The sequence below is a fragment of the Physella acuta genome, unplaced genomic scaffold, assembly GCF_028476545.2.
Source record: "Physella acuta isolate Inbredline_101_S28 unplaced genomic scaffold, ASM2847654v3 ptg000075l, whole genome shotgun sequence".
Classification (NCBI taxonomy): domain Eukaryota; kingdom Metazoa; phylum Mollusca; class Gastropoda; family Physidae; genus Physella; species Physella acuta.
In genome coordinates this window covers 14,296-33,020 of record NW_026731595.1, presented here as the reverse complement: position 1 = coordinate 33,020, position 18,725 = coordinate 14,296, and the positions used below count along the sequence as shown (strand labels likewise).

General features: G+C 39.2%; 1 protein-coding gene across 2 annotated transcripts in view; it reads left to right on the top strand.

Moving 5' to 3' along the window:
• Nucleotides 1-18,265, top strand: part of LOC131953221 (DNA mismatch repair protein Msh3) — a 61,750-nt gene extending 43,485 nt beyond the window's left edge. Inside the window, exons 12-17 of one of the 2 annotated variants that reach the window (XM_059316327.1) lie at nucleotides 469-580; nucleotides 4,124-4,281; nucleotides 5,212-5,398; nucleotides 14,565-14,682; nucleotides 14,929-15,076; nucleotides 16,507-18,265. In XM_059316327.1, coding sequence (XP_059172310.1) covers nucleotides 469-580; nucleotides 4,124-4,281; nucleotides 5,212-5,398; nucleotides 14,565-14,682; nucleotides 14,929-15,076; nucleotides 16,507-16,585 — 802 coding nt within the window. In that variant the 3' untranslated portion in view covers nucleotides 16,586-18,265. Of the gene's footprint in view, nucleotides 1-456; nucleotides 581-4,123; nucleotides 4,282-5,211; nucleotides 5,399-14,564; nucleotides 14,683-14,928; nucleotides 15,077-16,506 lie in introns of both variants that reach the window. The other variant, XM_059316320.1, reaches the window with a different exon arrangement.
• The last annotated feature ends 460 nt before the right edge of the window (nucleotides 18,266-18,725 follow it).

Genomic DNA, 18,725 nt, shown 5'->3' with positions numbered 1-18,725 from the left:
TTGATGTAGGGCCAACCTTATGGGTTTGGACCAATCTTATGGGTTTGGTGTAGGGCCAACCTTGTGGGTTTGGTGTAGGGCCAACCTTATGGGTTTGGTGTAGGGCCAACCTTGTGGGTTTAGATTACATCTAACCTTATGGGTTTGGTGTAGGGCCAACCTTGTGGGTTTGGTGTAGGGCCAACCTTATGGGTTTGGTGTAGGGCCAACCTTGTGGGTTTGGTGTAGGGCCAACCTTATGGGTTTGGTGTAGGGCCAACCTTATGGGTTTGGTGTAGGGCCAACCTTGTGGGTTTGGTGTAGGGCCAACCTTATGGGTTTGGTGTAGGGCCAACCTTGTGGGTTTGGTGTAGGGCCAACCTTATGGGTTTGGTGTAGGGCCAACCTTGTGGGTTTGGTGTAGGGCCAACCTTGTGGGTTTGTGTTTCCACTGTTAATAAGACTTGCTGTAGCCAGATTTGATTTCAGGCCAAAGTTTAGCACAGCTCCACTGGAAGTTGACATCTGCCAGGGCAGACACCCAGTCATTGAAAGCGTGTGTCAGGGGCAGTTTGTTCCCAACAACACTTTTATGTCTGTAGTAAGTCTCATTTCAGCTTGACTGCTAGTTCAGTAACTACACCCTCTGACCACCACCCATTGAGTTACACACACTGACCACCTCCCACCACTCACTGACCACCACCCATTGAGTTACACTCACTGACCACCACCCACTGAGTTACACTCACTGACCACCACCCATTGAGTTACACTCACTGACCACCCCCCACTGACCACCACCACCCACTGAGTTACACTCACTGACCACCACCCACTGACCACCACCACCCACTGACCACCACCCCCCACTGACCACCACCACCCACTGAGTTACACTCACTGACCACCACCCATTGAGTTACACTCACTGACCACCCCCCACTGACCACCACCACCCATTGAGTTACACTCACTGACCACCCCCCACTGACCACCACCACCCATTGAGTTACACTCACTGACCACCACCCCCCATTGAGTTACACTCACTGACCACCCCCCACTGACCACCACCACCCATTGAGTTACACTCACTGACCACCCCCCACTGACCACCACCACCCATTGAGTTACACTCACTGACCACCACCCATTGAGTTACACTCACTGACCACCACCCATTGAGTTACACTCACTGACCACCACCCCCCACTGACCACCACCCACTGAGTTACACTCACTGACCACCACCCCCCACTGACCACCACCCACCCCCACTGAGTTACACTCACTGACCACCCCCCACTGAGTTACACTCACTGAGTTACACTCACTGACCACCACCCCCACTGAGTTACACTCACTGACCACCCCCCACTGAGTTACACTCACTGAGTTACACTCACTGACCACCCCCCACTGAGTTACACTCACTGACCACCCCCCCCACTGAGTTAAACCCACTGACCACCACCCATTGAGTTACACTCACTGACCACCACCACCCACTGACCACCACCCACCCCCACTGAGTTACACTCACTGACCACCCCCCACTGAGTTACACTCACTGAGTTACACTCACTGACCACCACCCCCACTGAGTTACACTCACTGACCACCCCCCACTGAGTTACACTCACTGAGTTACACTCACTGACCACCCCCCCACTGAGTTACACTCACTGACCACCCCCCCCCCCACTGAGTTAAACCCACTGACCACCACCCATTGAGTTAAACTCACTGACCACCCCCCACTGACCACCACCCACTGAGTTACACTCACTGACCACCACCCACTGAGTTACACTCACTGACCACCACCACCCACTGACCACCACCCCCCACTGACCACCACCCATTGAGTTACACTCACTGACCACCACCCACTGAGTTACACCCACTGACCACCACCCGCTGACCACCACCCACTGACCACCACCACCCACTGACCACCACCCACTGAGTTACACTCACTGACCACCACCACCCACTGACCACCACCCCCCACTGACCACCACCCATTGAGTTACACTCACTGACCACCACCCACTGAGTTACACTCACTGACCACCACCCATTGAGTTACACTCACTGACCACCACCCATTGAGTTACACTCACTGACCACCCCCCACTGACCACCACCCCCCACTGACCACCACCACCCACTGACCACCACCCACTGACCACCACCCACTGACCACCCCCCCACTGACCACCACCACCCACTGACCACCACCACCCACTGACCACCACCCACTGACCACCACCCACTGAGTTACACTCACTGACCACCACCCATTGAGTTACACTCACTGACCCCCCCCCCCCCCCACTGACCACCACCCACTGACCACCACCCACTGAGTTACACTCACTGACCACCCCCCACTGAGTTACACTCACTGACCACCACCCACTGACCACCACCCCCCACTGACCACCACCCACTGAGTTACACTCACTGACCACCACCCATTGAGTTACACTCACTGACCACCACCCATTGAGTTACACTCACTGACCACCACCCACTGACCACCACCCCCCACTGACCACCACCCATTGAGTTACACTCACTGACCACCCCCCACTGAGTTACACTCACTGACCACCACCCGCTGACCACCACCCACTGACCACCACCCCCCACTGACCACCACCCATTGAGTTACACTCACTGACCACCCCCCACTGAGTTACACTCACTGACCACCACCCGCTGACCACCACCCACTGACCACCACCACCCACTGACCACCACCCACTGAGTTACACTCACTGACCACCACCCATTGAGTTACACTCACTGACCACCACCCATTGAGTTACACTCACTGACCACCACCCACTGACCACCACCCCCCACTGACCACCACCCATTGAGTTACACTCACTGACCACCACCCATTGAGTTACACTCACTGACCACCCCCCACTGACCACCACCCCCCACTGACCACCACCACCCACTGACCACCACCCACTGACCACCACCCACTGACCACCACCACCCACTGACCACCCCCCCACTGACCACCACCACCCACTGACCACCACCACCCACTGACCACCACTCACTGACCACCACCACCCACTGACCACCACCCACTGAGTTACACTCACTGACCACCACCCACTGAGTTACACTCACTGACCACCACCCATTGAGTTACACTCACTGACCACCCCCCACTGACCACCACCCATTGAGTTACACTCACTGACCACCCCCCACTGAGTTACACTCACTGACCACCCCCCACTGACCACCACCCCCCACTGACCACCACCACCCACTGACCACCACCCACTGACCACCACCCCCCACTGACCACCACCACCCACTGACCACCACCCACTGACCACCACCCACTGACCACCACCCCCACTGACCACCACCCCCACTGACCACCACCCCCCACTGACCACCACCCACTGACCACCACCACCCACTGACCACCCCCCCCACTGACCACCACCACCCACTGACCACCACCACCCACTGACCACCACCCACTGACCACCACCCACTGAGTTACACTCACTGACCACCACCCATTGAGTTACACTCACTGACCCCCCCCACTGACCACCACCCACTGACCACCACCCATTGAGTTACACTCACTGACCACCCCCCACTGACCACCACCCATTGAGTTACACTCACTGACCACCACCCATTGAGTTACACTCACTGACCACCACCCACTGACCACCACCCCCCACTGACCACCACCCATTGAGTTACACTCACTGACCACCACCCATTGAGTTACACTCACTGACCACCACCCGCTGACCACCACCCACTGACCACCACCACCCACTGACCACCACCCACTGAGTTACACTCACTGACCACCCCCCACTGACCACCACCCCCCACTGACCACCACCCATTGAGTTACACTCACTGACCACCCCCCACTGACCACCACCCATTGAGTTACACTCACTGACCACCCCCCACTGAGTTACACTCACTGACCACCACCACCCACTGACCACCACCACCCACTGACCACCACCACCCACTGACCACCACCACCCACTGACCACCCCCCACTGACCACCCCCCACTGACCACCACCCCCCACTGACCACCCCCCATTGACCTCTGTATGTTTTAGAGTGGCAAGAGTCGTGTCCTGCTGATATCTGGTCCCAACATGGGAGGTAAAAGTTGTTACATAAAGCAGATAGCTCTTATTATCATCATGGCACATATGGGATCCTATGTGCCAGCAGATTCATGTTCTCTGGGAATTATAGATGCCATCTTCACCAGGTAGCTGCTCTAAGCATTATTGAAAAATTTGTGGTAGTTCAATATGTGTATGTGTTAGTTCAATATGTGTGTGTGTTAGTTCAATATGAGTGTGTTAGTTTAATGTGTGTGTGTGTTTGTTTAATATGTGTGTGTGTTAGTTCAATGTGTGTGTGTGTTAGTTCCAGCATTCGTAAAGTCTGGAATAAGTCTTGAATTTAGAAAATTGATTTTCAGACTTTTAAAAAGTCTGGAAAATTGCTAGTTTTTGGGCTTTAGTCTTTAAAATTCTGGAATCTAGTTTTAGAAACAAAACTTGTTCATTAAGTCCATATTTTCTGTCTAGCAAAATATAAATCCTTAAGTGAATTTACTCCAATTTTTTTTCCCAGTTCGCAAGTCTACAGTGTATTGTGACATTTCATTTTCATAAAGTTGTAGAAACCCTCTTCAATATGTGTTTGTGTGTTTGTTTAATGTGTATGTATCAGTTCAACATGTGTTTGTGTGTTAGTTCAATGTGTGTGTTAGTATAATGTGTAGGTGTGTTAGTTTAATGTGGCAATTTTAGTTCAATGTGCGTATTTCTTGTGTTAACTCAAGTTTGTTTCTAAATTAGGTTTTGCTCAATGTCCTATAGGATTAGTGCTGCCGGCTGTCCTATAGGATTAGCGCTGCCGGTTGTCCTATAGGATTAGTGCTGCCGGCTGTCCTATAGGATTAGTGCTGCCGGCTGTCCTATAGGATTAGCGCTGCCGGCTGTCCTATAGGATTAGTGCTGCCGGCTGTCCTATAGGATTAGCGCTGCCGGCTGTCCTATAGGATTAGTGCTGCCGGCTGTCCTATAGGATTAGTGCTGCCGGCTGTCCTATAGGATTAGCGCTGCCGGCTGTCCTATAGGATTAGTGCTGCCGGCTGTCCTATAGGATTAGTACTAACTTCAATCCACAGGATGGGTTCTAGAGATGAAATGTACAGACGCCAAAGCTCATTCATGTTGGAGCTGGAGGAAACATCTAGAATTTTAACTGAGGTCACTGAGAGGTCACTTGTTATCTTAGATGAACTAGGACGTGGGACAAGCACACATGATGGTCAGGCTCTTGCATATGCCACCCTCCATCATCTCATTAGAAAAGTAAGTTGATTGAAGCTACACCATCTCATTAGAAAAGTAAGTTGATTGAAGCTACACCATCTCATTAGAAAAGTAAGTTGATTGAAGCTACACCATCTCATTAGAAAAGTAAGTTGATTGAAGCTACACCATCTCATTAGAAAAGTAAGTTGATTGAAGCTACACCATCTCATTAGAAAAGTAAGTTGATTGAAGCTACACCATCTCATTAGAAAAGTAAGTTGATTGAAGCTACACCATCTCATTAGAAAAGTAAGTTGATTGAAGCTACACCATCTCATTAGAAAAGTAAGTTGATTGAAGCTACACCATCTCATTAGAAAAGTAAGTTGATTGAAGCTACACCATCTCATTAGAAAAGTAAGTTGATTGAAGCTACACCATCTCATTAGAAAAGTAAGTTGATTGAAGCTACACCATCTCATTAGAAAAGTTAGTTGATTGAAGCTACATCATCTCATTAGAAAAGTAAGTTGATTGAAGCTACACCATCTCATTAGAAAAGTAAGTTGATTGAAGCTACACCATCTCATTAGAAAAGTAAGTTGATAGAAGCTACACCATCTCATTAGAAAAGTAAGTTGATAGAAGCTACACCATCTCATTAGAAAAGTAAGTTGATTGAAGCTACACCATCTCATTTGAAAAGTAAGTTGATAGAAGCTACACCATCTCATTAGAAAAGTAAGTTGATTGAAGCTACACCATCTCATTAGAAAAGTAAGTTGATAGAAGCTACACCATCTCATTAGAAAAGTAAGTTGATTGAAGCTACACCATCTCATTAGAAAAGTAAGTTGATTGAAGCTACACCATCTCATTAGAAAAGTAAGTTGATTGAAGCTACACCATCTCATTAGAAAAGTAAGTTGATAGAAGCTACACCATCTCATTAGAAAAGTAAGCTGATTGAAGCTACACCATCTCATTAGAAAAGTAAGTTGATAGAAGCTACACCATCTCATTAGAAAAGTAAGTTGATTGAAGCTACACCATCTCATTAGAAAAGTAAGTTGATAGAAGCTACACCATCTCATTAGAAAAGTAAGTTGATTGAAGCTACACCATCTCATTAGAAAAGTAAGTTGATTGAAGCTACACCATCTCATTAGAAAAGTAAGTTGATTGAAGCTACACCATCTCATTAGAAAAGTAAGTTGATTGAAGCTACACCATCTCATTAGAAAAGTAAGTTGATAGAAGCTACACCATCTCATTAGAAAAGTAAGTTGATAGAAGCTACACCATCTCATTAGAAAAGTAAGTTGATTGAAGCTACACCATCTCATTAGAAAAGTAAGTTGATAGAAGCTACACCATCTCATTAGAAAAGTAAGTTGATTGAAGCTACACCATCTCATTAGAAAAGTAAGTTGATAGAAGCTACGCCATCTCATTAGAAAAGTAAGTTGATAGAAGCTACACCATCTCATTAGAAAAGTAAGTTGATAGAAGCTACACCATCTCATTAGAAAAGTAAGTTGATTGAAGCTACACCATCTCATTAGAAAAGTAAGTTGATAGAAGCTACACCATCTCATTAGAAAAGTAAGTTGATAGAAGCTACACCATCTCATTAGAAAAGTAAGTTGATTGAAGCTACACCATCTCATTAGAAAAGTAAGTTGATTGAAGCTACACCATCTCATTAGAAAAGTAAGTTGATTGAAGCTACACCATCTCATTTGAAAAGTAAGTTGATTGAAGCTACACCATCTCATTAGAAAAGTAAGTTGATTGAAGCTACACCATCTCATTAGAAAAGTAAGTTGATAGAAGCTACACCATCTCATTAGAAAAGTAAGTTGATTGAAGCTACACCATCTCATTAGAAAAGTAAGTTGATAGAAGCTACACCATCTCATTTGAAAAGTAAGCTGATTGAAGCTACACCATCTCATTAGAAAAGTAAGTTGATAGAAGCTACACCATCTCATTAGAAAAGTAAGTTGATAGAAGCTACACCATCTCATTAGAAAAGTAAGTTGATAGAAGCTACACCATCTCATTAGAAAAGTAAGTTGATTGAAGCTACACCATCTCATTAGAAAAGTAAGTTGATAGAAGCTACACCATCTCATTAGAAAAGTAAGTTGATTGAAGCTACACCATCTCATTAGAAAAGTAAGTTGATAGAAGCTACACCATCTCATTAGAAAAGTAAGTTGATAGAAGCTACACCATCTCATTAGAAAAGTAAGTTGATAGAAGCTACACCATCTCATTAGAAAAGTAAGTTGATAGAAGCTACACCATCTCATTAGAAAAGTAAGTTGATAGAAGCTACACCATCTCATTAGAAAAGTAAGTTGATATAAGCTACACCATCTCATTAGAAAAGTAAGTTGATTGAAGCTACACCATCTCATTAGAAAAGTAAGTTGATAGAAGCTACACCATCTCATTAGAAAAGTAATTTGATTGAAGCTACACCATCTCATTAGAAAAGTTAGTTGATTGAAGCTACACCATCTCATTAGAAAAGTAAGTTGATTGAAGCTACACCATCTCATTAGAAAAGTAAGTTGATAGAAGCTACACCATCTCATTAGAAAAGTAAGTTGATAGAAGCTACACCATCTCATTAGAAAAGTAAGTTGATAGAAGCTACACCATCTCATTTGAAAAGTAAGTTGATTGAAGCTACACAATCTCATTAGAAAAGTAAGTTGATAGAAGCTACACCATCTCATTAGAAAAGTAAGTTGATAGAAGCTACACCATCTCATTAGAAAAGTAAGTTGATAGAAGCTACACCATCTCATTAGAAAAGTAAGTTGATAGAAGCTACACCATCTCATTAGAAAAGTAAGTTGATTGAAGCTACACCATCTCATTAGAAAAGTAAGTTGATTGAAGCTACACCATCTCATTAGAAAAGTAAGTTGATAGAAGCTACACCATCTCATTTGAAAAGTAAGTTGATTGAAGCTACACCATCTCATTAGAAAAGTAAGTTGATAGAAGCTACACCATCTCATTAGAAAAGTAAGTTGATAGAAGCTACACCATCTCATTAGAAAAGTAAGTTGATAGAAGCTACACCATCTCATTAGAAAAGTAAGTTGATAGAAGCTACACCATCTCATTAGAAAAGTAAGTTGATTGAAGCTACACCATCTCATTAGAAAAGTAAGTTGATTGAAGCTACACCATCTCATTAGAAAAGTAAGTTGATAGAAGCTACACCATCTCATTAGAAAAGTAAGTTGATTGAAGCTACACCATCTCATTAGAAAAGTAAGTTGATAGAAGCTACACCATCTCATTAGAAAAGTAAGTTGATAGAAGCTACACCATCTCATTAGAAAAGTAAGTTGATTGAAGCTACACCATCTCATTAGAAAAGTAAGTTGATTGAAGCTACACCATCTCATTAGAAAAGTAAGTTGATTGAAGCTACACCATCTCATTAGAAAAGTAAGTTGATTGAAGCTACACCATCTCATTAGAAAAGTAAGTTGATTGAAGCTACACCATCTCATTAGAAAAGTAAGTTGATTGAAGCTACACCATCTCATTTGAAAAGTAAGTTGATTGAAGCTACACCATCTCATTAGAAAAGTAAGTTGATTGAAGCTACACCATCTCATTAGAAAAGTAAGTTGATTGAAGCTACACCATCTCATTAGAAAAGTAAGTTGATTGAAGCTACACCATCTCATTAGAAAAGTAAGTTGATTGAAGCTACACCATCTCATTAGAAAAGTTAGTTGATTGAAGCTACATCATCTCATTAGAAAAGTAAGTTGATTGAAGCTACACCATCTCATTAGAAAAGTAAGTTGATTGAAGCTACACCATCTCATTAGAAAAGTAAGTTGATAGAAGCTACACCATCTCATTAGAAAAGTAAGTTGATAGAAGCTACACCATCTCATTAGAAAAGTAAGTTGATTGAAGCTACACCATCTCATTTGAAAAGTAAGTTGATAGAAGCTACACCATCTCATTAGAAAAGTAAGTTGATTGAAGCTACACCATCTCATTAGAAAAGTAAGTTGATAGAAGCTACACCATCTCATTAGAAAAGTAAGTTGATTGAAGCTACACCATCTCATTAGAAAAGTAAGTTGATTGAAGCTACACCATCTCATTAGAAAAGTAAGTTGATTGAAGCTACACCATCTCATTAGAAAAGTAAGTTGATAGAAGCTACACCATCTCATTAGAAAAGTAAGCTGATTGAAGCTACACCATCTCATTAGAAAAGTAAGTTGATAGAAGCTACACCATCTCATTAGAAAAGTAAGTTGATAGAAGCTACACCATCTCATTAGAAAAGTAAGTTGATAGAAGCTACACCATCTCATTAGAAAAGTAAGTTGATTGAAGCTACACCATCTCATTAGAAAAGTAAGTTGATTGAAGCTACACCATCTCATTAGAAAAGTAAGTTGATTGAAGCTACACCATCTCATTAGAAAAGTAAGTTGATTGAAGCTACACCATCTCATTAGAAAAGTAAGTTGATAGAAGCTACACCATCTCATTAGAAAAGTAAGTTGATAGAAGCTACACCATCTCATTAGAAAAGTAAGTTGATAGAAGCTACACCATCTCATTAGAAAAGTAAGTTGATTGAAGCTACACCATCTCATTAGAAAAGTAAGTTGATAGAAGCTACACCATCTCATTAGAAAAGTAAGTTGATAGAAGCTACACCATCTCATTAGAAAAGTAAGTTGATAGAAGCTACACCATCTCATTAGAAAAGTAAGTTGATTGAAGCTACACCATCTCATTAGAAAAGTAAGTTGATAGAAGCTACACCATCTCATTAGAAAAGTAAGTTGATAGAAGCTACACCATCTCATTAGAAAAGTAAGTTGATTGAAGCTACACCATCTCATTAGAAAAGTAAGTTGATTGAAGCTACACCATCTCATTAGAAAAGTAAGTTGATTGAAGCTACACCATCTCATTTGAAAAGTAAGTTGATTGAAGCTACACCATCTCATTAGAAAAGTAAGTTGATTGAAGCTACACCATCTCATTAGAAAAGTAAGTTGATAGAAGCTACACCATCTCATTAGAAAAGTAAGTTGATTGAAGCTACACCATCTCATTTGAAAAGTAAGTTGATTGAAGCTACACCATCTCATTTGAAAAGTAAGCTGATTGAAGCTACACCATCTCATTAGAAAAGTAAGTTGATTGAAGCTACACCATCTCATTAGAAAAGTAAGTTGATAGAAGCTACACCATCTCATTAGAAAAGTAAGTTGATTGAAGCTACACCATCTCATTAGAAAAGTAAGTTGATTGAAGCTACACCATCTCATTTGAAAAGTAAGTTGATTGAAGCTACACCATCTCATTAGAAAAGTAAGTTGATTGAAGCTACACCATCTCATTAGAAAAGTAAGTTGATTGAAGCTACACCATCTCATTAGAAAAGTAAGTTGATTGAAGCTACACCATCTCATTAGAAAAGTAAGTTGATTGAAGCTACACCATCTCATTAGAAAAGTTAGTTGATTGAAGCTACATCATCTCATTAGAAAAGTAAGTTGATTGAAGCTACACCATCTCATTAGAAAAGTAAGTTGATTGAAGCTACACCATCTCATTAGAAAAGTAAGTTGATAGAAGCTACACCATCTCATTAGAAAAGTAAGTTGATAGAAGCTACACCATCTCATTAGAAAAGTAAGTTGATTGAAGCTACACCATCTCATTTGAAAAGTAAGTTGATAGAAGCTACACCATCTCATTAGAAAAGTAAGTTGATTGAAGCTACACCATCTCATTAGAAAAGTAAGTTGATAGAAGCTACACCATCTCATTAGAAAAGTAAGTTGATTGAAGCTACACCATCTCATTAGAAAAGTAAGTTGATTGAAGCTACACCATCTCATTAGAAAAGTAAGTTGATTGAAGCTACACCATCTCATTAGAAAAGTAAGTTGATAGAAGCTACACCATCTCATTAGAAAAGTAAGCTGATTGAAGCTACACCATCTCATTAGAAAAGTAAGTTGATAGAAGCTACACCATCTCATTAGAAAAGTAAGTTGATTGAAGCTACACCATCTCATTAGAAAAGTAAGTTGATAGAAGCTACACCATCTCATTAGAAAAGTAAGTTGATTGAAGCTACACCATCTCATTAGAAAAGTAAGTTGATTGAAGCTACACCATCTCATTAGAAAAGTAAGTTGATTGAAGCTACACCATCTCATTAGAAAAGTAAGTTGATTGAAGCTACACCATCTCATTAGAAAAGTAAGTTGATAGAAGCTACACCATCTCATTAGAAAAGTAAGTTGATAGAAGCTACACCATCTCATTAGAAAAGTAAGTTGATAGAAGCTACACCATCTCATTAGAAAAGTAAGTTGATTGAAGCTACACCATCTCATTAGAAAAGTAAGTTGATAGAAGCTACACCATCTCATTAGAAAAGTAAGTTGATAGAAGCTACACCATCTCATTAGAAAAGTAAGTTGATAGAAGCTACACCATCTCATTAGAAAAGTAAGTTGATTGAAGCTACACCATCTCATTAGAAAAGTAAGTTGATAGAAGCTACACCATCTCATTAGAAAAGTAAGTTGATAGAAGCTACACCATCTCATTAGAAAAGTAAGTTGATTGAAGCTACACCATCTCATTAGAAAAGTAAGTTGATTGAAGCTACACCATCTCATTAGAAAAGTAAGTTGATTGAAGCTACACCATCTCATTTGAAAAGTAAGTTGATTGAAGCTACACCATCTCATTAGAAAAGTAAGTTGATTGAAGCTACACCATCTCATTAGAAAAGTAAGTTGATAGAAGCTACACCATCTCATTAGAAAAGTAAGTTGATTGAAGCTACACCATCTCATTTGAAAAGTAAGTTGATTGAAGCTACACCATCTCATTTGAAAAGTAAGCTGATTGAAGCTACACCATCTCATTAGAAAAGTAAGTTGATAGAAGCTACACCATCTCATTAGAAAAGTAAGTTGATAGAAGCTACACCATCTCATTAGAAAAGTAAGTTGATTGAAGCTACACCATCTCATTAGAAAAGTAAGTTGATTGAAGCTACACCATCTCATTAGAAAAGTAAGTTGATAGAAGCTACACCATCTCATTAGAAAAGTAAGTTGATTGAAGCTACACCATCTCATTAGAAAAGTAAGTTGATAGAAGCTACACCATCTCATTAGAAAAGTAAGTTGATAGAAGCTACACCATCTCATTAGAAAAGTAAGTTGATAGAAGCTACACCATCTCATTAGAAAAGTAAGTTGATTGAAGCTACACCATCTCATTAGAAAAGTAAGTTGATAGAAGCTACACCATCTCATTAGAAAAGTAAGTTGATATAAGCTACACCATCTCATTAGAAAAGTAAGTTGATTGAAGCTACACCATCTCATTAGAAAAGTAAGTTGATAGAAGCTACACCATCTCATTAGAAAAGTAATTTGATTGAAGCTACACCATCTCATTAGAAAAGTTAGTTGATTGAAGCTACACCATCTCATTAGAAAAGTAAGTTGATTGAAGCTACACCATCTCATTAGAAAAGTAAGTTGATAGAAGCTACACCATCTCATTAGAAAAGTAAGTTGATAGAAGCTACACCATCTCATTAGAAAAGTAAGTTGATAGAAGCTACACCATCTCATTTGAAAAGTAAGTTGATTGAAGCTACACAATCTCATTAGAAAAGTAAGTTGATAGAAGCTACACCATCTCATTAGAAAAGTAAGTTGATAGAAGCTACACCATCTCATTAGAAAAGTAAGTTGATAGAAGCTACACCATCTCATTAGAAAAGTAAGTTGATTGAAGCTACACCATCTCATTAGAAAAGTAAGTTGATTGAAGCTACACCATCTCATTAGAAAAGTAAGTTGATTGAAGCTACACCATCTCATTAGAAAAGTAAGTTGATAGAAGCTACACCATCTCATTTGAAAAGTAAGTTGATTGAAGCTACACCATCTCATTAGAAAAGTAAGTTGATAGAAGCTACACCATCTCATTAGAAAAGTAAGTTGATAGAAGCTACACCATCTCATTAGAAAAGTAAGTTGATAGAAGCTACACCATCTCATTAGAAAAGTAAGTTGATTGAAGCTACACCATCTCATTAGAAAAGTAAGTTGATTGAAGCTACACCATCTCATTAGAAAAGTAAGTTGATTGAAGCTACACCATCTCATTAGAAAAGTAAGTTGATAGAAGCTACACCATCTCATTAGAAAAGTAAGTTGATTGAAGCTACACCATCTCATTAGAAAAGTAAGTTGATAGAAGCTACACCATCTCATTAGAAAAGTAAGTTGATAGAAGCTACACCATCTCATTAGAAAAGTAAGTTGATTGAAGCTACACCATCTCATTAGAAAAGTAAGTTGATTGAAGCTACACCATCTCATTAGAAAAGTAAGTTGATTGAAGCTACACCATCTCATTAGAAAAGTAAGTTGATTGAAGCTACACCATCTCATTAGAAAAGTAAGTTGATTGAAGCTACACCATCTCATTAGAAAAGTAAGTTGATTGAAGCTACACCATCTCATTTGAAAAGTAAGTTGATAGAAGATTTTCTCTAACAGTACTAAGTGGAGACTTTTATCAATAAATAAATTGTCTTACACCAGCAATATTGCTACTCATTTGCTAGCAAAACCTATTTGAAGCTATGACACAATTAATAACTAAGTAATAAGACACATGAAGGCCAACAAAAGCCTATTTGAAGCTATGACACAATTAATAACAAAGTAATGAGACACATGAAGGCCAACAAAAATCTATTTGAAGCTATGATACAATTAATAACAAAGTAATAAGAGACATGAAGGCCAACAAAAACCTGAAAACAAATGGTTGTTTCTTCTGACCGACCATCCATAACAAATATTTCATGCAGTTGCATCGTGTCTGTGGGCGACTAGCCAAGTCCCCTAAGAGTTTCAAGTGATACAAAAATACCCAATTTTGATGTTGCCAAGATGAGAATTTGACATCCATCTCCCATCGGATGGCGGTTCTGATCCTATGTGGCCATTGTAAATGTCTTTTTTAAAATTTTCAGTGCTCCCTAACTAGTTGACTAAAGTCTGAAATAAGTAGATCTTGAGACATGAATTAACTGTTGCCTAAATCATCATTTGTAAACATTCATTTATTAATGTAGCCAATCCAATTGTCCCCACAGCACAAATGTCTGGTTCTTTTTGTCAGCCACTTCCCAGTTGTCAGAGAATTGGAGTTTAAATTTCCTTCTGTTGTTCATTCTTATCACATGGCATTTCTTGTCGATGAGTTGACTACAGGTAAGAACTGCACAGATAACACAATTCTGTACAATTATTTTTGATAATATTAATGTGAGTGAACATCCATTTTTTTGTTGTTAATAAAGAACAACTCAAGAACAACTCAAGAACAACTTAATAAAGACTTGAGATAACTTGACTAAATACATTTACAAAAGTATTTGAATACCAAAGTTGAACCTTACCCTAACCTTTAAAATGAATAAAAGCCTATCCCAATGGCCCTACTGTTTACATTTTCAGAAAACATAAAAAGCTTAACGTTTCTCTACCAACTTACTTCTGGAGCTTCCAATGAGAGCTATGGGTTAAATGTGGCACGTCTAGCAGGCCTCCCTGTTCAACTGTTAGATAAGGCAGCTAACAAAGCAAAACAAGCACAGGATGCTAGGTGACATTTTTATCTTGGATGTGAAATTTTATTAGAGGAACTGTAATAACAGTCAAGTCTTAAATACACAGGTTCCCAACCTTATTCATGTTGAGACCCCTTTTTGTATGGGTCAAGTGACTTGCGACGCCCTTACAGTTGAAAAAACATTCTAACCAAGTAAAAACAATGACAATGGTTTTTGGTATTTTTTAATTATTACATTTAATAATTAACTGCAATTGCTAAAATGTGCCAGCTTCCAAATTTGCAGACATTTTGTTAATGTCAACTTCATGTCACTAACAACAGTTATTTTATCGTTTTAAAAAAAAAACAATTCATAAACTCTAGCAGAGATGTGTAAAACTATAGAACAAAAACTAGAATGGCAAGCATTGTGCCAGAATTGTATGGACCTTTTTTTTCTTCTGTTGAAGAATCAGTGGCGGCTATATCAAGGAGCACAGAGAATAGTGTGCTACTGTGTGTTTGGGGGGGGGGGGGGGGGGGGCTATATCAAGCACAGAGAATAGATTTATGCTACTGTGTGTTGGGGGGGGGGGGGGCTATATTAAGCACAGAGTATAGATTTCATGCTACTGTGTGTTTTGGGGGGGGGGGGGGCTATATCAAGCACAGAGTATAGATTTCATGCTACTGTGTGTTGGGGGGGGGGGGGGGCTATATCAAGCACAGAGAATAAATGTTGTGCTAATGTGTGTTGGGGGTGGGGGGGCTATATCAAGCACAGAGAATAAATGTTGTGCTACTGTGTGTTGGGGGGGGGGGGGGGCTATATATCAAGGAGCACATATATATCAAGGAGCACAGCATAAAATTCCTGCTACTGTGTGTGTACATAATTTAAAACTACACATATTAATATAACAGATTTTCTGGTTTCTTTGCTGTGACAAATTATAAATATACAAACTCAATAAACCTGAGTTGTAGTAGTTAGTATACAGATGAGATTAGGATGTCCATTGACTGACTTTTTTTCCAACAAAACATATAATTGATATTTTTGCTTAATATTCAACAAGACCAATCCTGTAACAACAATGTACGATTAGTGTTTGATGTAAACTTGCCATTTTTTTTATATTTCTTCAACTAATAGCTTAGAATATGGAGTTGAACATAAGATGAGAAAACCGTAAATGACTGTATTTAAATTAATACCATCAACACTCCATCTTGTTTGTTTTGTCATATAGAAAGTGTCCAAGTTGACAACCCCTCAAAAAACCCATCACAACCCTCAAAGGGGTTGTTATCCACTGGTTGGGAACCAGTGTTCTAATACAACCACCATAGTGGTATGATACAACTACCATGATACAAACACCTGTGACGTGATACAATTATCATGGTGTCAGGATGTATGATTTATATATGATTTTGTTAAAACAGATTTTCAAAAAAAGTTAATAAATTTTTTTCAGAAACATAGAAGAAAATTTTACAGACATCTACTTTGCAGATATTGATAGAAATATACACCAAAACCTAACCACGTCTTGAATTTTAAATTGTGATTGACAACACTTATTACAGTTTTGATGTTAGAAGTGCCTGTATGTGGGACAGGATTGACCTCTTAGATTATTGTAAATGTAACAATTAATTCTTGTTTGTTAAATTGTATGTGGATGTCAGTTGAGCCTGTCTATTCATTGCAATTGTTGTCAATTTATTTACAAAATTTTCTAATAAATTATCAGGAATAAACAAGTTTCTTTTCTTTTGATTATTAAATAAAAAGGTTGCTTTAAAGAGGGACTAAAATAAATAATTCAGCATTAAAAATTGAACATCAGATAGTCAAAATAGAGAAGTAATACAGTAATCCCTGCGTACAGGGAAAATACCAAACTTGATCTACAACTCTCAAAGCAATGTGGTAAAGATCTACTTGAGAATACTCCCTCTGGTGTGAGGGGTTATAGATCTAGTAGAAGGCTATAATATTCTATATTTAATTTTTTTCTTCCTACTTTGTTCAGGGGGGGGGGGGGGGTTAAGGTTAGCCATATTAATTAATATTCCTGGCAGAGAAGTCTGAAGAAAGAAACAATGGTTTGCTCGATAGTCAAAAAATGAATCTACTTAGGACTTAGTATAGGTTGTAGCCTAAAAAATTCACTCTTGCTTAGTTCTAGTCATCTAGCTCTAGTATTTGTCTATTAGATGAGTATACAACCTTCTAGATTCTATATATATTTACTTTTCATTATAACTATATATATGCTATACACTTAGTTAGGGGACTAAATAGATAAGAATAGTAAGGATAATAATTAAATCCCTACATATAAATAATACTAGAGCTAGCTATCATAATATTGAACTCGTTGAAAAAAACAAACAAATCAATACATATTTCACTTTTCAATGTATGATGATATTCATGATAGTTAACTAAGCAACTTACAAATCTATCTCTAGAGTCTTTTTTATTCTTTTTAATTTCTTTCTAAGCTAGAAATCTAGGTCTAGTATTTGTCTATTTATATTCAAACGGAACCCATAAGCACTCTCCCCTTTCTAGATAGATGTATCTAGATTCTATATATATTTACTTTTCTATAGGCCTATAATTATATGATAATATATAATCATATGCTATACTTATAATACTAGGTTGTAGCATACAAAATGATTTTTTGAGTATTTTATCCCAAAATCATATATTAGTTACTTAGAGGAAGGATTAAGAATTCCATTTATATTTTTAGCCTTAATAGAAAGGACATTTCTATTTAAAATGTACAGTCTTACATAAGCTCTGTAAAAATGAAGTAAGTGGGAAACAAAAATGATAATTGTATAAAATATGTTTACAGTTTACAAAATGTTTTTAAATTCTAATGATATATTATGAAACGGGTGGTTCCTTTATGTAAATTTGCATTAATAATTATGCAGGCTTGTTTCTGTTTGATGGTATGCTTTATTTTTAAAAAATGTACATTTTTACTAGATCTAATACTAATTGTATTGCCGATGTATATAATTCATTGCGATGAAGGCTTGAATCTTTAAAAATTCATAAAAATTATTTGTAAAATTAAATCACAATTTAATAATTTATAAAATAAGAACCGCAAGTGGTTTATTTAACACATTTTGTATAGCTTTTTGTGCAGGCAAGTGTTTATATATTAAAAGAAAGTTGATTTAGAGCATATATTGTTTTCAAATTCTTTTTTTAAAAATGAAAGAAAATGAAAAGTAATTGCACTCCTAGTCACTAGTGACTAGGTTATAGAATCAGTAGCGTAGCGAGGTCTGGTGCGGCACTTAATGGTGTCACCCCCCTCCCAAGAGACGTAGCAACTCTTCCCGGGACAAATTTTCGATTCGCACCCCCCCCCCCCATCAAACTTTCGATTTGCACACCCCCCTCAAACTTTCGATTTGCGCGCCCCCCCCCCCCCCCCGCAAGTTTATCTCTATATATTTTGCTATTTTTTGCCTTGGTGTCACCCCCCTAAATGGTGTCACCCGGTGCGGTCCGCACCCCCCCCCCCCTCGCTACGCCTCTGTATAGAATATAGATCTAGATCTAGCTGAACCTCAGTAGATTTTGAAAATGTGGTTGCTTTGTGAATTGGAAATTAATATGATATTAATTTAAAATTAACAAGTGATAATGGTAAAA